Below are 21951 nucleotides of genomic sequence, written 5' to 3'. Positions count from 1 at the left end.
GACTTGCCTGGATCTCGGTTGTGTGGAGTTTCCACCAGGCCCGGGCCGAGAGCAACTTGCCTGCCAATCTGGGCTTGGACCGAGCTGAGTTTGTGCCAGCCGGACCTCCATCCATCCATTGCTCTATCCCAATCCGTGCTAGTTCCTCACCCCAAGACTTGCCACCCTGTCTTGCACTGCTTACCCACACTCCTGGTCCCCCCCCCCCCCCCATGCTTTCCTCTCTCGACTGCTCCATTGACACAATAAATCTTCCTGCCATGTATCTCCTCGCTCACCGTAGCCTTTTTCTCTCCTCCTCGCGTTACGTTCTTCGAAAAAACTTCCAAGGAAAATTCTTTCCTGGAGAGCAAAGGCCGAGCAGAACAGATGCCGCCTTTATGTTGTCCTTCGCTCTTCGGTAGATGTTAATGGCACAAACACACACACACACACACTATGCTAACATGGAGCCATGCCACTCGGTGCTTTGGCTGTGTGGTATTTCTAGCTGGAACGTTTGAATCTCCAATCCCTACATGCCGTTCCATTACATATGCCTCCGCAAAACCACCGTCTCCCTGAGCTCCCCTGTGTCTTCGTCCACCCATTCATGTTTGTGTGTTTTTTTGCTTGCACATATTTTATCTGTGAGAGAGCGATGTGTAAACAAGCATTACCCCGTCAGGAATTTCTGAGATTGCAGCTCAGTATTTTCACAGCTTTTAACTTATTGGCAAACATTACTGTCCATTTCCTTAAAATTTACTCCACGGTCTCTCCAAAAACTGTGTGAGGACCACTTACCACTAAGTTAGAATCGTCCATCTATGTTGTGCATTTGTCCGCCCTGGACTCCAAAGATGAGTCGAGCGACTCCTTGTCTCTCTTTCTCTGATGTTTCATAGCAGGTTGTTGTGTTTTGTGGCTCCGGCATGTAGCTCAGTGTCGGCCTGTCTATAATTTGCTGCTCTTTTCTGATGAGGTGTTTCCAGGAGGGCCGAAGCGAACCGCTGCCGAGTGGCCCACGTTGCTAAATTAAAAGATCCTCGACCCTCAAGGCCACGCTTAGATGGAGCCTGTACTCACAGGAAGCAATTCAGCGTAGTAAGCAAAACATTGCGAGATATATCGGTGCATTTGGTCTGGTGGTTGTTGTCCGTTGGTGTAACTGAACAAAAGAATCCAGCGACCGTAATTCAGTGCCCATATAAAACAACATATGGACATTTACAATGACCAGTTTTACACACAGTGTATTTGAAGCTCAGTTAACCAGAGATGAATTTGGTGTTCAGATCCTAACCCAAAATCCCCAAGTTTAAAAGTTACGTTCATATCATGAACTTTTTAAGTAAAAAGAACTGCAAAATCTACTGTGATATAAAAAAAGGTGTCTTTGCTGGACATGGATTCCTTCATGTATATTATCAAACATGTAGAATTATCGGCAGCACATTTAGCTGTTCTTTAGCTGTTGAGGTGCAGCTATTTTCTTTACTTTATAGACTTTTAAACCACCAAAATGGGTCATAAGTCAATTAGTTAAATACGTTTTTAAGTACAATCATCTGCAAAGTATAAAACTATGAAGGTTGTAGTGGTGTAAAAGGGAAAATCTTTGTATTGAACCAATATAAAATGGAAAAACACAATAAATTATACGTTTTAGTAGTAAACCCCAAACCGGGCCAATCCTCAATACAAATATTCCTTAAGGCAGAGACATACATGGCTCTGACACACGTGTGGGTGGCATGTCTTAACATAGACTGTGGCACACAACCTGCTGCCTGTCTATTTATAAAAAGAAATAAAAAGGTTCCCACTAAACCTAATAAAGGGGTTGAAGGGCAGTGCGGGATTTTTATCCCCACAAGACCATTCCCAGCGTTCCCAGCTGCGTTGCCCCACAGCGATGGACGAGTCGGCCGTCCTCCTCCCACATTGTCCCCTCATCAGCTCGACGTCCCGATTGTTTAATGGATCTCTCCTTTCCTTCCTAATCTCCATCTCTTCTCTTTCCTTTAATCCCTCGGACAATGTCCACAGTCTGAAGGAAGGAGTGGGACCGGTTCCTGCTCGTATATTTATAGGCAGAGCTAAAAGTGAAATGACACATTGATTACAGGCCAGTGCAGACTGTCTGAGTTTGTGATCTGCGACTGGCAGCATATGGACGAAAAAAAAATACACAAATGCAGCTGGACGAAGGCGTGCACGAGTGATGTTGAGTGGTTTGGTGCTCACCACCACTCCTGAATGTCAGTGATCGAGTGAGGTTTGGATCCAGGTTCTCACTAGTTTGGACCAGTGAGTTCGAAGTGTAGGGTATAGTTGGGGTGGGGGGTCTAGTTTTCGTTTATGTCATTTATTTTTGGCCTTCTGCTCCCAGACGACGGCAATGTTCAGCACAACATTAATTTGACCGCGAATGAGAGTTCACCATTCAAGAGCAGACTGCCCGACCGTGACGGAGAGGTTGTCCTCACGGCTGCCCTCAAAAGACAATGAGATGACGTCAAACCGTGTTTATGGAGGGAAGCTGCTTGTATCTTGGCGCAGCGCTCTCTCCGTGAACTACTGTTTGGTACGGATTTAAAGCCAAAGGACCACGTTTTCCAAAAGAGGCCAGTCAAGGGTGAGTGAGCGAGTCCACCTCACCTTAACACCCCGAGGCTTTACCAGCCCTGTATTGACATTAATCAACAGCATTGGCGTGTGAATGCTTGTGTGTGTGTGTGTGTGTGTGTGTCTCTGCCTGGGGTTGCATGTGTACAGCAGTTATATACGCGTGTGAGGGTGAGAGAGAGTGTACGGCTCAGCAGGGTACCTGTAGGGAGAGTATAGCACAGGGTCTCAGTGTGCTGCCTCTACCCCAGATGTGAGGTATGATGCCGCCCTGCCTGAATACAGGGGAGGCTACAGGGAGCTTTAGCACCTTGGATCCTGCCCTCGGGCCCCCAGGGAAAGTTTTTAAAAAGCCACGTCACTTGGCTCCGATGTCCAATCAAACATCTGCGGCGATCACAGTGGATGCATCTCTACACTGTAGCCTTGCAGTCAGTGTGAATTAGCGGACCCGTCGACGTCTTATTACAGGCTTTGTGTCAAACACAGGTGACTGCTTTTATGTGTGCACGGCTTGCACCGATTGGACTGTCTCTGCATGTATGCGGGATGCGCATGGACCAACTTACAAGTTGTAATTTAACATCACACATTCTACAATTACTTCAAACCGTATATTACCTGTGGTTCTGTTAAAAAAAACGACACCGGTGCAAACAGGACATAGAGGTCCTCAGCGCTGACACCTTTATCAGCTGACCGACGCACGCAGTTATCATCGTAAGAGGCTACAGACACTCGCTGTCTCAAAGGCCCTGCTGACTATGACGTGACATTATTGCAGCTTTTACAACAGGTTCCAAAAACAAGCTGGTTATCATGTACTTGTATTTGATGTTTGCTTATGATTATTGTTGCAGTGGTTAAAAAAAACAGACTATGGTTTGCTTTCCGATTGTGGTGATAACTGTGATTCATGATGGTGTTGGATCGGTTCTGAAATTGTTACCGCAGTATGAAGGCTGTACGGAAGGCTTCATCTATAAATACTTTGCCTGTTCTTGGAAGTGAGAGCTGCCAGCTGTTGTTTATTACCCGGTTGTTGCTCTCTGCACTCTTTCTGGCCACTGTGGTCCAGTGAAGTGCCAAACGCCTGTCACTGCATTATCACCAGTTCAAACAGTGCAACACCCTTTTTATTATTCACTTCAGATGAAAACATCTTTATTTCCATATCCAAAATAAAGAAGAAAAAAAAGGTGTGGTTAGGAAACTTTGTAGATGACAGTTAACATGGTTTGATTTTGCAAGCATGATTCGGGATGCTTCAAATTCTATTCAAAACGTTTTGTTGAAGTTCTCTTCTTCACCGTCACCAACATGTGCTCAACACATGGCACCTGATGTGGGTAGGAAAAAAAGGGCACTGGAGGCACTACGGTGATGTCATGGGGTACAAGGTGTTCTGCTGCAGACGCACATCCTGTGGCTTCTGGTAACAGACGCAGTAAAACGTACCTGCACACACACACACACACACACACACACGCTGTGGATGCAGTCATTGTTCAAACCGTACATGCACACACCTCACCTTTACATTCCTAGTTTTTTACTTGTACATATCACACACATATATGCACGACTTTGCATAAAACAAGGGAGTGGCGTCCTCGCTGTCCAGCAGCGGTTCAACCTGGCACTGAAAAATATGCAGCCTGACAGCAGTTTCCGTTTAACGAGTATTTATGTAGCAGATGAGGCCAGGACTCTGCCACCATCCGCCCGTGTAATTAGTCAGAGGTCTTGCGGAATCCGGCTCTACATGGAGGGGGGAGAAAAGCCCACACAATAGATCCATGCAAAGTAGCCAGCGGGCCTGGATACAGATACCATGAATGATTGTAGAAGTACACATGCAGAGCCTGAGCAGCACACAGGCACTTACATGTGTTCAATCAGCACTGATGTGTATAGAATAGCAGTTAATAACAGGTGGAGAGAGAGGGTCATGGTTTGAGTTTAATTTGTTCCAAATTTGAGGACAAATATGACGTAAATATGATTATGATGATATATTATTGGGAGTAAATGAACCAGCCATTGAACACTTGACTTCTGTTGGCCTCGCTCCCGGTCCCATGGCCTGTCGGCGCTGAGTAGAAACATTTCTGACCCCGGCACTTGGAAATGTAGAAAATGTGCTTGGCACGGAGGGTCAGTAGAGGCATTGCATGTGTGTACTGACTGTTTGTGTAAGCTTACGTTTAATGTGTTCAATAAGGAGAGTTCCATTGCTATAATTAGGTTTAGGGTTTATGGATTGAGCCATTTTCCTACTTTGTTTTATTTATTTCTATTGTAAAGACTATGGCTTTTAAATTGGTCTTTTTTCATGTACTCGGAAACATCTGAAAATGGTTTGGTTTCTTGCTAATTCAGTGTTGGAAGTTATGGTGGGTTACATTTTTGTTACAATATCTATTAAAATACTAAAATAAGATGGACTTAAATAGATATCTACATCATATGCAAATATCGATTTGCACGAATTGATAATGACTGACCTTCACGTGGAATGTCTGGAATGGAACATCTCTTTGCTGAAATCACACTTCTCTGTGTGTTCAACAGGAAAAGTGTAAAGGTCTGTTGTTGGGGCCCATGAGGAAAGTCGCACACTTCAGTGGACCACACAGTCACGCGTTGTGTTTCTTTTTCATGTATGCGCTCTATAGTTTTGACAAGGCCTTCCAGAAAGCTGCTCCATCTCTTCTGGGGGAACGTAAGACTCTATTTCCATCCCATCATTTCACTGACCGTCGCTTCGTGGTCTACCTCTGTTTTTTGACCCTTTAGGGGCCTCTCTCCCCTCCACCGCTCTTGACCCCCACTTCAGTGTGAGATTTAGCACCACACAGGGTCCCTTTATGCGGCGTGTTTGTTCAGAATGGCCGAGTGTGAAAAGAGCTGCTGCTGACGGACGGAGGGAGGGACAGGCGGAGCGAGGCAGAGAGCGATCGATGGTCAGGTGTGAGACAAAAGGCATCAAAATAAACTGCTCTCGCGTTTGCGAATGTTCATGGCGGCGCACGTGGGGGTGATTAGAGTTCTCTCGTAGCGTGAAACAATACACAGAGGAATGCAACGCGTCTCTCGTCATCGTCCACATGACGAGGGTCTTTCTCACAGCCGGTGGAGCCCCTGGGCCAGCACTTCCTGTCAGGAAGCAATAAAATTCCATCACAGTATACCAGTTATTAATCACAGCCAGTGATCGTTATTTGTTGTTTGGTATGAGGACCTAACATTCGTCACCTTTTACAAATGTTCACAGTAAACATTGGACACATAGAGTCACATCTAGTTGGTTATTTTTTTAATTTGTATTTCTCCTGTCCTTGTATGTGTGCGCATGTGCAGGTAGTGTGTGTGTATGAATCTGATGGAATCTTAGGTTGTTTTTCTCTGTTGACGGCCTTTTAAACCAATGAGGAAACCCAAGCTGCCAGATCAGCAACTCATCTTCTTCGCCTGACTCCCGCACAGAGCCTACTAGCTGATTTGATAACATTTTCTTCCTGTGCCCTGCTCAATGTCTGAATTCTGTCGTAGCTCACCAGCTCTTATTGATCCTTCATATGGTACTTTTTGTCTTCTCTTTGCATAAAGAGAGAAAACGCGGAGGAACAGCTTAAGCCCCCGAAATAGAACCCCTACATCTCACAGATCTCAAGTAATAGGAGGCAGATTGTGTTTAACTTTAGACAGAAGGAGCTGTTTATTCCTGTTTCCAGTCTGTGTGCTGAGCTTATCTCCTGGATCCTCCATCATATTTAGCACACAGACATGAGAATGGCAACTGGAAATGTTTCCCAAAATGTTCCGATTCACTATTGAGTGTCGTCTTTGCAGATGTGATCCCTTTTTTTATCTGCTATGCGTCCTTGGCTGTGGGGTCGAAGCGCGCTGCTCCGTGCAACTGTAGATAGACGATAGATCCCATTGCAGGTCCTCCAGATTCCAGGCCTTTCTCAGTGGCTTCATGCACATGCAGCATGAAACCTAAAGCAAGGTAGGTGACAGGGCTTAGAGTAAAATCACACACACACACACAGAGAAAGCCAGCGGGGTGAACACTCATGGACCATTTTTTGGGGGGAGATTTTTTACAGTTAAACAAATAAAGCAACGATTCCTGGCATGTGACGGCATGAGTAGCTCGACGTTAGTGTTCTCGATGGCCGCCGTTTGTTTTTTTCACAGTTGGCAGATTAAGGTAACATCCTAAAAGGCCAACAAAAATACAAATGGCATGTTATGATGTGGTTGACCATCTGATTTGGATATTGTTGTGCAGCTCGGCGGTGCGCGCACACCCAAGCTCTTTGTGTTTTACCATATTTATCCATGGCATGCCTCGTTTGTGACACAGCAGCATCGCCACAAGATCCTAAAACAGGGGTTTAGATGTTTATACTAACTGACACTGTCATGATGGAAGAAGTTTTTAAAGAAGGCATTATAATCCCTTTTGGTTTTTCAATCTCCTGCATCCTGGTTAAAAAGAGCTGAAGGTTTAGACTCGGGGAACATCTCGTATAGTTGTGTCACAAGACAAGTCAGATTGTGGGTCAGCACTAAGTTCTGTACAGGCGGGGAAGAAAAGGGATAAACACGCTTGTGTTGCCAAAAAAACAAAATAGATTGTTTTAAAAAAAACTGCTTTGGCTTGGTAAAGGCTCGGGGCCCCGGGAGAAGAATTGTAAACAAACAATTAAAATCAGGGTGTTTTTCTCGCTTCTTTCATTCAGGCAGAACCTTCTGTCCCATTTGCAGGCGAGCCAACGTGGTGGACTATTACAATGAAAGCTCCCAATTAAGATAATGTGTTAAAATGTAATATTTGGATTTATATAAGTGATAATTATGTTAAGATATAACAGTTTTCTCATTTTCTTTCACTTTTAACGATGCCATAGGTGCATTGGGCTAACAAGGTTGAGATTCACCGTGTAATATGCACCTGGTCCCTGTTGAATCAGAAAGTTATTCTGTGTGAAGTTTTTTCCCCTTTAACTTTGTATTCAGAAATAATGCCTTTGGCTTTTTAACAAGGTGATCTCCTTCTACTCCACATGTGGATCAAAGTCTCGAGTTGATTTAATTCACAAATTCAGCCGTTGCTTCTTCAAAGTGAAGCCAATAAATGACTCAGCCTGTAGATCAGGTTTTGCTGTGTAAAAAGTGTAAAATACACAAATGGCAGCTTCAAATCAATGTTTGTTAGTGCCCGCATTATTGAAATGCAGATTTCTGCATTGTTGCATGGCATCATTGTCACAGACAGCGCTAGTTTACCCTACAACTTTTTTTTCTTCTCTTTTTTTTCATGCATTACGTGACGCACTCATGTTTTCTCCTGTTTTCTCTTCCTAATGATTACGCTTTTCTTTGTCTTTTATTTATAGTTTCTCTCACCAGAACCAGCATTTTTTTATCGCTGAGTCATCATTCCAGCGGTACGTCCCTGTCATCCAGTACACAAATGACATGCTGACTGTCACCCCGAAGTCTCCTAATCCATACGTATTTGCATATGAATCACGCTTCTCTATTACAGTAACCAAGATGTAAGGGGAGTAATGGGCACAGCTTTTCTATTCATATCAAAAGGCTGTCTGAGCCTTGTTGACGGAGGGGTGGTGTAGAATAGGGCGTAGTGGGTGGAGACCCTGACCCTGAGCTTCCTTCTGTAATTAGGTCGATGGGTCGTGCTGCGGCTCTTTAGAGGGCCACTCCCTCACTCTCAAATCAAAGGGTCGGGTGACCGCACGCGCACACATTACACAGACAAACACACACAGAAAAGCTTGTATGTGACCCCTAAACGCAGACTGTTATGGCCCCAAATGTTTTGTAAGCGCTGCAACCACGCACACTTGTGTCTGGTTCGACTGGGTGTGTTTGACTCAGCCGGATCGGGTATGTAACCTTTCGACTGCAGTGCCTGATTGTCACGAGACAGTTGAAGCAGGCGGACACTCTTACTCGGTCTGCGGTAGATACTGAAACTACAGCAGGATGTGGGTGAAGAACGAGAGAGTTCAGTCTTTGCAGTTTGTATGGAACCTGTAATCAACTTTTACATACGCACTACATTCCAGTGCAGCAGCTCCGTGACCTTCCGTCTTTGCTTTGGGTCGCGTCGCACAGCAAAGTGAGGACCTCTTGGGCTTCAACACTGCGCCTTTCTTTCTGGGGCCGTACTCGCAACAGCACAACACTTCAACAACACAACGCTCTATCTCTCTCTCACTCTCTCTCTTTCTCGCTTCTATTTTAAAAAAAACTTCCAGTCATCTGCCTTTTTTTGTACATAGTGTTTATTCATTTAGTTTTTAACCATTTGTTTCTGTATCTGTGCCGTCTGTGTCTCTTGTGTGGACTGCGCTTGGCCAGGTCGTCATTGTAAATGACAATCGGCTCTCAATTGATTGAGCCTATTGCCCTATTCCATGATGGTCTCTTTCCCAAGCTCTACTCTCTCTGACACGCGCTTTTTTGCATGTTTTCACGGTCAATCACGCCACACGTCCAATGTCTCACGCGCTGGCTCATCTCCGACCTCGCCGACGGTAAATGGCGCGTCTGGAACTATTCGCTGCACGTAGCGTTCAAAGAAGCCGAGGCGGGAGCTCTTAATACCAGCATCAATGGCCAAGCGCGTTGTAACCAGCGTGCTAACATCGCTAGCGAGGTGTCTTGCTAGCGGCTAAACTTAGTGAAACCTGTTGATATCCGCTGACTTTGTTTATGGCAAACCAGCACGTCAACGTGACCATTTACCGTTGGCGAGGTCGGAGGTGAACCAGCGCGGATAGTTTTTTTTAGCGTGAGACATTGGACGTGTGGCGTGAGTGCGTGTGAAAACATGCAAAAGCGCGTGTGTCACAGGTGGAAACCGTGAGAGATGGCAGTCTGTAGCTGTGTTGGCAAGTTTGACAACTACTTTACAGTCAAACATCAAGCAAATGCAACACGAGACAAAGCAAGACAGCAAAATAGTTACTGAATAGTCCAGCAGAAATATATAGATGCAAAATGACCTACAATTTCACCCATGTGGGCCTATGTAATCATGAGGTCAGAATGCACACAGAATTGTACCAAATAATACACACTCAATGCAATTTTCATTGTCGTTTTTCAATAAAGGGAAGAAATTGCCCTTTAATTGTGTGTCCATCTTTAATGTACCCAATCCACATCTTTTTTTTCAGCTCAAACACACATCTGTAAAATTATGTATGGAAATAACTATGTAGTCATATAGTCAAGACAATAGGCCTACGTAGCCGTGTGTAATCAATACTATGATTTTACCATATCGTTTTCACTAATATCTTGTGGGCTCATACTAATATGACTGCCATTTGTTAAGTGTTCAAAAAGCTGGGCAGGAACAAGCTGGTGAAAAGGGAAACTTACAGATGTTTTATTTATTACTATCATAGATAAATATTCCAGTATCTTATTTGTGGTATCGTATCGAAAGTATCGGGTACCGTAATATTTTGGCAGCTATAGTATCGAAGTCATAATTTTGGTATCGTGACAACCCTACTTGTGACACAGTAACCCAATTACCCGTTTAGCTACTGGCCCATGCACCCTGTCAGTTTCTCCTTTAATCACAAAACACACACACACTCTGTTCCATACGCATGTGGATCTTCAAAGATGATGCTGGACTTTGTTTGATTCGGTTCTTCCTGCAAGTTAGCCTCTATTTCTCCACTTGACCATTCATGACATTTGGATTTGCTCAGCCTTGGACTCAGGGACGGCATGTCAGTGTCAGATAGCTGTGTGTAATAACTAAACGCCGTCTTGGTTTGACATGAGGCGGGACTATGGTCTCCTGGATCAAAGTCTTGCTTTGTCTGACCCGTCCACCCTGCCGTCCCAAACACACTATTTTGACTTCCTTGCTATTTAGACGTCTTTAGCCGCTCAGGTTTTCACTGAAGTTCAATGAAATCGTACATTCCGAAAACTTGCCTTGCCAAGTCGTTATCACTGACGAGCACAGGGAAAACAACATCAGTGATGTGTTTAAGTAACGTGTCGGCCTCCCGTAATCCGCCAGAAGAGTTATTGTGCCCTTTGGCAGACATTTTACAATAACCATGTTAGTCTTCCCAAAAGTATTTCCCTTCCTTTGGTGTTTTCATGAAGATGGAGGCTACGGTCTTATCGAATGTTTTTCAAACTGTCTCATAGATGCTAGGACAGATTATGAGGCAATGTGCCCTTGGGAACCGACGTGCAAAGGCATTCTTGTCCCTGGAGTTTTGTTTTTGCAAATTAGAACGATGTATCTTATCTTAGAGATAGAGACTTCCTCCACAGTGGTACTCTTTACTAGTTCTATATATACCATACTATTTCTTGTTCACGCCGGCTCAGTATTCCCGCAAATGTCTTACTCATCCAAATTCAGAGAAACAGTATTTCCACAGAGCAAGAAATTACTTTTGTATTTCAAGGCTATTACTGTGTATTCGTAGGAACGGATGGAGCAGTGTAGGGTGAGTCGGGTCACAGGTGTCAAACGATAGATTAGTTATCACTAAACACAGAAGATAATACAATGAAGCTTCCAAAGTGTACAGGGTAATATTTTTGTGCGCTGTGGCCTGTTTTGTTCTTCCTATTTCTTAATTTCCCGTTCGAGCCAATAGCTCAAAATAAGCGTCATCCTCTCTCACTGCATTGCATCACTGGTGCAAAGGACAACGTGGTCGATAAAGTTACGTATTAAGTAAATTTCGCTCTCTCTGTCGGGAGCTTGGGGCAGAGAGCAGGTGTCAACTTTAATCATTCCATGGGAAAAAAAAGATGTTTCCGAACCCATATCCAAAATGCTGATGAGAAGCACACTCAGGAGGTGCAGAGGGGTCGGAGGTCGTCCATGATGAATGACAGATGTTTGCCTCGGTGCATCCTCGCCCTGCCATGACCTCAAGCGCTTCGGAGAAGACCTGTTAACTTTCCTCAGCATTCCTCAGAGGAGCCGCGTCATAGGTCATGAAAGAGAGATGCTGAAATATGCAAAAAAAATAGTGCAACTGAGTCAGTTGTTAAATATTTAGCTCCTGATGAATTATGGGCCGCAACACAATAAATGTTCACCAGGTTCTACACTCAGCCTGTGAACGAGCTTATTGGACGGGATATTGCAGCAAAGCCAAACGGAGGCCGATTGGAAAGCTAATTCAAAGCTGTCACACACGACTATATCTTGAGTTCAAACAGCACTTACAAAACATAACACAATTGTGCTGCCGAGTGGGAAAATTGGCTGCTTTACGAACCGTGCGTTCACGCGTCACTTCTTTTCATTAGTGCGTTGGATCGTATTTCTCAGGCACAAGGAGAGATTGTTCTCTTTTGTCATATTTCTTCCCTTTGTAGCTTTGCGCTTTCCCCATTTGCTCGCCCTCCCTCTTGCCGCGGCGGGACGGGATGCTTTGGTGTCCGTACGGGGTCCGCGTGACACAAAGAAAAGTCTGAAGCTTGGATTTAGGGGAGCCTGGATTTAAGTGTTGGAGCAGCTTGTCAGGGTTCAATGTGCTGTAGAAGGATGTTGTAACTCTCTGTGTGTGACACCCTTCGTCTTAATAAAGAAGAGTTACTTCCTGCTTCCCGTGGGGCTTGTTGTGCTTGGGCGGGGTTTTTTTTTTTAAGTGAAGTAACACCTGTTGTTTAGTGCAGCCTCTGGGTTCGGCAACGGGAGGAACTGATCAATGTGGTCACAATAAAATAGCAACATGCACCATCCAAGGTACAAGAGAAGAAAAGCAAGTAATGCTTATTGATAACATGAATGCACAACATGTGTTTCATTCAAATGTTGAGTCCTGTGTCTTTTTTGCATAACAATTGAATCATTTTATTTTATGTTGATGGTAATTATATTTTAATGAAATTGAAGTAAAGGATTTTCCAAAAAATGTATATAACTACATATATTTTAAGACTTTTGGGACTTTGGGCATTGGAGTTTCCATCCTCAGTTCAAATTCCTGCTTCCTGCAGCCTCTTTGGTGTCGTTTTGATATTTGCGTCTCGCCGGGTTGTTGAAAGGGAAAACGTCTCCCACAAGAATCCCAACACGTGTACTTTCTTGTGTCTGCAGGTGAATCCACATATCTGGATGATCACGGACCTCCAGCACCAAGAGTAAGTCCTCCTCTTTATCTCCTTATGTCATTTCCTGTTACATCCCTTTTCCTCCTAATCTTCCTCTTTAAAGTCACCCCTTATCCCCCCCCCCCCCCACCACCACCCCTATCTCCCTCTCTCTCCCTCTCTCTGATGTGCTGCCCTGTGTTTGCAAGCCAGTTCAGTCCAGCCAGGATAAGGCTTCGGTCTGTGTGAGCGATCTGCGTGCGAACTCTCTCTAAATACCAACTAGACCTGGCTTCAGTGCTACAGTAGTGCTCTGAACTGCCTCTCTCTCCCTCTCTCTCTCTCTCTCTCTCTCTCTCTCGCCCCCTCACACACAGCGCCGACACAGAGGCCTTGTATTCATCCAGCTGCATGACCATCTCTCCTCCGTGCTCCGTCTTTCTCTCCAAGCCAGCTCCTTTCTTCCTCCGTCTGCCTCTGGTTTATTATCTCCTCCTTGAATCAATCACCACCTTATTTTCACCTCTATTTTTTTTTTTTGCTCTCTTTATTGAGTCAGTTGCGCTGAGTCAGTGTTTTTTCAAGGTAAACGTTTGGTTACAGGTTAGTTTGTTGCTGAAATGAGCAGCTGTTCGGCTAGGTCACATCTGGGCTCTGTTTGTGAGTTATGTGTTTACTTTGAAGGGTCCGTTTTGGCCACCGAGCCAAACCAGCCATCCACAGTTTTCTGCAGATAATAGTTAAAACAACTGTGGCTGACTTGAACGCCGTGGAGAATTATTTTTCCAGCAAAAATCTATTTTCCAGCAAACCTTTCTGTTTCAACTAGCTCACAGTGGCAGTTTTCTTTATAATTACTAGCTATGCCAAGCTTTTAATATTTTATGGGCCTGTAGACATTTAATGGAGATGTCTAATAAATGAAAAATAGTTTCCACCATTTTGCATCAAACATAAAACTGAGAGTGGAACAGCTGGGCTTTGTCCAGAGGCAATTTACATCATTGTATAAACACAGAGGTCCTGCAAGTCATTTTGACACAGAAAAGTGGGATTTTAATGGAATGGACAGAAAGAGATGAATTTACTCCATGAATTATTTCTGCATCTTTAGAAAAAAGAAACTCCTTTTTAATTGTTGTTTTAGGTCATTTAAGCAGACATTCATCACTTGTAAGATTTGTTCTGAATTGACTAAACCGTTGCTACAGCTGCCTGGATCAACCCCAGTTTTCACTTTCTACTAAATGAAACGCAGCAACATGCGGTCTATCAGAGGCTCTGTGTCGTCTTACTACAGTTGAGTGACCTAAGAACCTCGACGCCACAGTACAGGTCATTATTATTTGTTTTGTGTAAACCTCATATTCACATAACACTTAACACTTAAAGTGAAATCAAAAGTGACATGAAGCTCATCCAGCTACAACTATCTGCAAAACTATCTGCATAGACAATTTAACACAAAAGCAGTTCACTTACAAAATGCTATTCACTATTTATAGTCAAAGTATGGCTGTATTTATTTATCAAAGAATATGATAATGGTGACTGGTTATGTTACTCATATGAAACCCCACCTCACAAATCATCCGCCGTACGTGACTGAATGGCAATTAAAATAAATGATTACGTATTCTTCTAGCAGACTTGCAGACAGCTCTGACATTAGTAAAATCCTCATCAAAATTTAGGCTAACCTGGGATCTATCTTTTTTTTAAAGACAAATCTTTGGTAATGAATTTGAAAACCAATGCAGCAGAAAGGTTGGGAGTGTTATGGCTACACTGGTATCAACTTCATAACTAACTCAATTTCATGTCAATGAATTTTGCTCCTGAAGTTTGAAATCAATCAACCATTTCTTCTCTCTCATTTTATCTTTGGTTGCGTGACTCTAACCTCGAGTTGCTTTGCATCCATTCGCCATCGATACAGTCGAGGCTGACCGCCATTTCGCCTCAGCTGCTGACTTTGAGCGGCTCCATGTACGCCGTCGGCTCATGCCAGCGGCGAGCGCTGCATCGACCGCGTCCCTCATTATCTTTTTCGCTGAAGTCCTTCCGCAGCTGAGTTCGATCGTCTATTTCCACGGAGGCCGGTCGCATTGCAGCGCGTGTGGACGCGAAGGTTCTGGCGAATGAAGGCAGAGATCAGGGGTCAGAAATTAGGGTTGAAAGCTCAACGTGAATGAGAGCGCATGGAAAAGCCACGCACTGCTCAGAATAGAGTTTTGGGGTTTGGAAACATGGCAAGAATGTTCCCTTGTCATATTTAATGAATTATTCTTTAATTGCACTAAATATTGAAATTCATATTTTTTTAAAAGACCCATGCAAATCCCAGCACGTGTACTAATTTTTTTTGTAGACATCAAAATCACAAATTGGCTCTCAGAGAGCCTTACAACCTGTACATGTGAGACATGTTGAGCCTCCCAATAAGTACAAAAGCCCCCACCTTCAGGGTGGACTGAAGTACAAGAGAATCCTTGAATGTCTGAATGATGCTCTCCATATTCAGGGGAACCTGAAGGCAAAGCAAAAGTTTTCTAATGAAAAAAAAAAACAATGTTCTTGCAAGCTTGGCCGATTATTGATTATTCTTCATGAGGTTTCTCTGTTCACCAAGTGCAAAGCAGCGTAAGGAGTTTACTCTCTGCCTCAGGAAATGAATTCATCTCAGCTCTCGTAAACACGCTCGGATGGAAGCTCCTCTGTCACAGCTACTCGGAGCAGCTTCTCTCTGGGTGGGCGCCGAGTAGAATGGTTTGATCACTAATAACAGGAAGTGCCTCCACTGTGGCTCCTTAACATGCGCAACGATGCCTGTGTGGGCGTGGTCTTGACATGTAGCAAATGAGTGCATGTTCTGAGCTTATTTCCGCAGGGCTTTGGTGCAGGTGTGCGTGCAAGGTGTTATAAATAAAAGGGAACTGAGGAAGTAAAAGGAGAGAGAGAGAGATAGATTGAAAGGTGCAGTTTTATTCGTACCCTCAAAGTCAGGACATTCCCGTAAATACCGCGACAACACTGAGAGTCCAGGTCAGACCAGGTGGAAAACAGCAGTTACATAATGCTGCTTCTTTTCTTTTCTTTTTTTTTTGACAGAATCCCTTACTTGCCACATTTCTCACAGCATGATTCGGAAACCTTAGATCCACAGAGTGGGAACCACAACAGCACAAAACCGACGCCATCCCCGATGTTATTCTTGTGTTACGCAACAGCAGGCTGTTAGAGGTCTGACACGGTCATGTGTCATCGCACCAGCGGGGAATGGTGACCTGCTGCGTGTATTTGGTCCGGCTCATTATTGTGATAAGCTGAGGAGTCTGCAGTCACTTGGCAAACACGGAGGAATGTTGGACCTCCCAGCTGCTCAAAATATTTTCTCCTAACTGAGTGTAAAGGGCCGCGATTGATCTTTTTTTCCAGGGTTTTGTCTTTAAAAAAAAAAAACTGGATCTGGTGTATGAAGTCTTTTTCCGGTATGGGGAGGCAAAGATCCAGAGACAAGCTGCGTGGTTTTTCTAGTAGTTCCCTCCTCACCTTGGGACAAACGTACGCACGCATCTTATTCTCAAAATGTGTCGTACACATTCAGGATTGCGTTGCCTTATTCTCAGATTACCGCTGGTGTCATTAGAGTGACGCCCTAGTTTCCCTTTCTCCTTGACCGCTCTGCTCTCCATCCATCCATTCTTTTCCTCCCCGTGACAAACCAAAACAAAAGAGACTCTGGACTGTTTTCGGAAAGCCTGCTGCTTTTGGAGGGGAGACTAAATCCGCATACCGCTATGGGAGCTGAAGATCCCTGAGATTAGCTGAAGGTTCATGAGCCAATGATCGAACCTGCCAACTGGTCTGAAGACTGATGAGCCGGCAAGCTGGTTAATTTAGTCAGTAAGCCTAGCTTCCAAATGCAGGTGACCAGAACAGTTCACAGGAAAGCTTAATTTGAAGTGATTAGGAACACAGAGCTAATCCGCCTGTGCTGTTTTTGTGGTAGATCTCTATCGGATTCACTGGAAAATAATTCTTCCAGATGTCTTTTGAGTGACCTGTCTCCCTCTGTCTCATTCTCTCCTTAATTCCTTTAACTGGCCCCAAATCTTTTAGTTGTTCTCGTTCTCACTCCGATAGCCTTCATTCTTAAGGGGCCACTTGCGCAGAGTTTGGAGGCCCTTAGAGATAATTGCCAAATTAGTGCATTCTTTCTGCCTTTGTGCAGAAATGAGTCTCATGTTCATTACGCATGTCAACCGCAACTTCCTTTTTTCTTGCAAGCAAAGATTTTTCTGTCACACGCCTCATTTCCACTTTCTTTGAGTGTCTGAATCACGGATGAGCGTCTTGTTTAATTGGTGAGTCATGAGATGTGTGCATCCTAGTGTGTGTGTGTGTGTGTGTGTGTGTGTGTGCGCACGCGCACGCGCGCGTGTGAAACCAATGACTTCCGAGTTGCGTCTGTATCACTCTGCAGTGAAGAATAGCTGACTCATTGAGTTCAAGCGATGAAGAGTAGTGTAGGAAGAGTGTGTGAGAAACAGAAGGTCAAAGGTCGCAGGAAAGAGGCCCCTTCCAGAGTTAAATGAATTTTTTTTTCTTCTCCTCTTTGAAGGTTTTTGTATCACTTCTTCTTTTCCTTGACTCTTTCATAGGCCTTTTTTGGAAGAAACTGTTTCAGCTCAACCTTTGCATCACCTTTATTTTGTCTCTCCTCCTCTTTACGTTTTCCTGTGTGTGTGTGTGTGTGTGTGTGTGTGTGTGTGTTTGCAGGCGCTCCTTTTCCCCAGCGAAGTGGTTTATAACCGCGTGGGGAAGTGCGGCAGCCGGACGGTGGTCATCTTGCTGAGATTGCTGGCCGAAAAACATCAGTTCAACCTGGTCTCCTCTGATATCCACAATAAAACACGCCTCACGAAACATGAGCAGGTAAGACAAACCACGTGATGTTGCAGCAGAGGATGAGTTTGAATATTCAATCATGATCAGAGGTTTGCAGATATTGGATTGTTTATCCATTGGGTGGTTGACATGATGAATCATTACACGTCCAGTTAGGAACATTTGACATTTGAATTTGTGAAAAAATGTTGACTACTCTTGGAAATAGTCCGATTATAATTATTTATTCATTTTACTGTGGAACCCCGTGGTTTCCAGATCCCTCTTCTCAAGCCGCTCCTTATGCATTAACCATTTCAATAAATATTCAAAGAGATCTGTGTCCCATAACATGAATAAGGGCAACCAGATTCAAAGAAGCTGCTGTTACCCGCAGTAAATGGTATGGAACACACAAAAAAAGGCATAAATGATTCATATTTTGCACTTTACTTTGTGGTCACAGTAAAAACATAACAGCAGCGTTCTGTGTTTGTCTTTCATTGACTGTGAAAACACAGTTGAATAATGGGGGCTTTTATCACTTCATGAAATACCTCGAGTGTTGTCTTTACAGAGGAGAACTGCTTTTGTTTAAAAGGAGACACTGAGAAGGGCCGGCTCGCATCAGAGGGAATGCCAGCGCAACTGCCAGTGTGCATGTAGCATATCTGAAAGGAATATATTCACACCTAACCCTTTCCTGAAGATGTAATCCACTAATCCCTGTTTTTTTTAACTGTACAAAGTTAATGGGAATAAAATTGGATTGGATTTTTTAATAAGATCTCAATTACTGGGCAGTAAGACTCCACACTAGTTCCAAAAAAGATGTGTTTTTGTCGAGATGGCTCACAGATACGTGGCACAGATTTGAGTTTAATTTACTGGGAGAGTAACAGCTGTACAGAAGTTTAATACAACCTAAAACTTAAATAAAAGTACAGATGACACAGTGTAAAAAAACATAAGGGAAAATCTGAAGCCAATTTTAAAACCTGTCGAAATGCAGCTGTGCTTTCATCAAAATACACTCAAATGTTAAAAGCCAAAATGGCCTGTTTTGGGATGAAATGGTTTAATGTGCTATATTGATCCTATCAGCCCAATCCAGCTTCTCTGTAAATTCATTAGTTTTTTGTATTTTTACATTTGCAACCTCTGTGTTATTGAATCACTACATTTGTGGGAAACCAAATTTGACTCATGAAGTGTATGAGTAAACTCGGGTAAATGTCCTCTTTGTTTTCCTGATAGAGGCGTAAAAATAAATAACGTTCCCGCTGAGGTCAACGTTTTTTCAGTAGCAGTGAAAGAAGAACCAGTTCAATGCCCAAACATCCTCACACCCATCCTGCTAATGCCATTCCTCACTGATCCAATGCCTCTTTCGGGTCAACTCGTGGAGAAAGGGCCTTGTGTCTGTGGGGGGGCGGTGTATCGCAGAGATGACTCATACACGCGAGTGGCGTTATTGGCAGAATCCTTGAGGGATACGGCACCGCCGAACAGCGCTTGGACGGATTCGCCCTTTCCACCGCCGAGCGATTTGATGTTAACGTTGGGGCCAACAGTGAAACGGCGTCTTGTTTATTTATCCATTCGTCAAACCCTGACACGCCGGCTGTCTGGGGGGGGGGGGGGGGGGGGCAGGACACCATCGGACTCATTAAATGAATGTCTGCGCATTCCAGCGTCCGTGGGGTTGTTTTAAGAGTGTACCCTCGCGGTTAGTGTGTGACTCAGTGTTTGTACTTCCGTGTGTGTGTGTGTGTGTGTGTGTTGACCTATGCAGATCCAGTCGTGTGTCGCCCAAGTCTAGAGATGATGCTCCCATCTGTTTGGACCCTTTTCACCTTCTGCGCTCGCACCCCCGGCGCTCCGCTAATCGGCGCCTTTACTGTAAAACGTGTCTGCGGTGGCGTGGGATCCTGTTTCCTTCCTCTCCCCGAAAAAAAACCCGAGGCAGCAGACAGCCGCCGTACAGTCGTGTATCTGCATCACACCGGCCACACAAGAGGGAAGCCGGCTCCAGTGCAAACAAAGATTGTAAACACTTATTCCCTGCTAGCATCTCAATCGCTACACTCGAAGCAACAGTTTGAATCCTTTGGTTGCCTTCAGAGAAAGTGGATGAGAAGCTGGTAATCTTTTTATTGATGCGATTTATTTTGCAGAATTCTCACCTCCGTTTTCTATAAACGTGCGGCCTGCTTTTTTGTATCTCTAACACAGGTGTTAGATCGCTCAGGCTTACACACGCGGACAGATTTCATTTAGTTGGATGCAGATAAGCGTGCCTTCTGCTTTTTTTGGCTCTTCCCCCGTTTCCCCAGTGAGGGTTCCACAGGGGTTTAGGAAGGAGGAGAGGAGGGGGGGGGGGGGGGCTTGCAGGTATGTCTGGAATCTCGGACTGTCCTCCACTTTGCCCTCTTTCTCCCTGCAGCTCTCCCTGGTATATGAGAGGGGGTCTGGCCAGACAGACCACAGGGGTGGGTCAGAACCCCCCCCCCTCTGACACACACACACACACACACACACTCACAAAGTCACCAAATGTGTTCAGGGTATATGCACATCAGTCGGTGTGTGGGGGAGGGGGCATCAGGGGTTAGCTCCGGGCTAATTGCTGTGGACTAATGGCCTAAGGGGAAGAAGGCGGCTGATAAAGCTTAGATTTGATTAGCAGAGACGCAGGAGGGACTCAGAATGGTGAATTGGTTTCTGAAGCTCGTGAAAGTTTTTCCATTTTTTTTTTTTAGCTGCTCCACGGAAAGTGGAAGCAGAGTGAGTGGAAATGTACTGAGTTTATAGGGGAGAAGGAGGGTGTTCAACCCAAATCTGACTGGGGCCTCAGATTAACTTCTCTGTGTACATAAACAAGTGTACGTATTACTGCTGCTGTCCAAATAGTCTTGCTGTGACTCAACGGGTGCCTTCACTTGGTTTATGACAGCAGGACATTCAAACGGGACATTCAATCCCTCAGCTCATCAATGCACTTCACTCAGAAGATCTTCATATGAAAAGTGATTCAGTCATCCCCCTCAGGTCTGAGCCATTTGGGCCGTTTTCTCGCGGTGAATATTTACATTCATGCAGATCACACACAGGACAATGAGGGAGAAGTTCAACTTTGGGCTTTTGAAATGTGATCCTCTTGTTGAGGCACTTTTATTATTAGTTTTATTAAGTCTCGAACAGAAACACCGTCGTCATTCGTAAGCTACAATAATACTAGAGCTGTGGGAATTTAAGATCAGTTTCTAGTCTGCAGCGTTTTGGTGATGAATATAAAAATGTTGGGCCTGATTAGGATGTTTCCAATCTTTGCGCGTCAGAATACTGTAACGTCGCTAATTATATTTTATTGATACCAAAATCAGACTGCCAATACGATGCTAATAGTGATAGTGACAATCACTAAGGATCAAACGTGTGTGCGATGCTTGTGTTTCAAGTCAGTGGGTTGGTTCGTGTAACGAAGAGCCACCTTTCCCGACGTGAACCAATTTGTCTGAAATCAATAAATTCTTCTTTTTCTCTCATGAACTCTGCATCCGCTGTGCTACTCTCCTTTGAGACAACCCCATGTGTTCTTTATCCGTGCTCGTGGCCTGTTTCCAAGGAATGCCTTATTGGTAGTGTTTTAGCTCCTCCAATGCTCTATTTAATCTCCCCTGGAAGCCTCCAGAAATCACAGGATGAAAGCTGTGTCCCTTGGTGTCACAGTTGAATCTAAAAGATCAGCGAGGGTTTTGAAAGCATTGCGTATCCTCACCGAGAGCCCCACTGTGTGATGGTGCTGTTGACCTTCCTGCAGACAGCACCACAGTTTGCCATTCATTCTGGCCCTAAAACGTTGAAAATGGAGAAATCGGGTGGGTCAAAATCACGTAGTGTGGATTTCACATAAACTGCACGGAGCTGTCGGGGAAAAAAATGCTCTTTGCTTTTGTCGTGTTCATCCAGCTTCCTGCATCTTCGGTGTTAACCCAGATGTTCCCAATCCCCGACCTCCCACACTCACGTTTCTGCATCCGGCCCCTACGTGTAAGCATGCAAGAGACCTCTGTTAGCATCTCGCTAAAATCTGGCTTGTTGTTCGGTTAAGCTACAAAAGCAGAACCAGCTTTAGCCTAAAGAAAACCTTTGAGTCACATGTGAAGGGGCTCCTGGAATCCTGGTTTAACAATTTAACGAATGCCAAAACAGCATCTGGATCAATGTTTTTACCACAAACTGCTGTTGAATTCACCTCCCCGTGTGTTGCTCCATGTGTATGCCTTCTTTCCCCTCGGGATTAATGAGTCC

At 44.4% G+C, this 21951-nt stretch overlaps 1 protein-coding gene across 1 annotated transcript in view; it reads left to right on the top strand.

Annotated features, from left to right (window-relative positions):
- Positions 1–21951, top strand: part of usta (uronyl 2-sulfotransferase a) — a 40814-nt gene that overhangs the window by 11732 nt on the left and 7131 nt on the right. Inside the window, exons 2-3 of the mRNA XM_037449859.2 lie at positions 12755–12798; positions 17530–17685. Coding sequence (XP_037305756.1) covers positions 12755–12798; positions 17530–17685 — 200 coding nt within the window. The remainder of the gene's footprint in view (positions 1–12754; positions 12799–17529; positions 17686–21951) is intronic.

Source organism: Pungitius pungitius, chromosome 20 (assembly GCF_949316345.1).
Source record: "Pungitius pungitius chromosome 20, fPunPun2.1, whole genome shotgun sequence".
Lineage (NCBI taxonomy): Eukaryota > Metazoa > Chordata > Actinopteri > Perciformes > Gasterosteidae > Pungitius > Pungitius pungitius.
The sequence above is the reverse complement of the archived record's forward strand: the minus strand, read 5'-3'. Positions and strand labels throughout refer to the sequence as shown.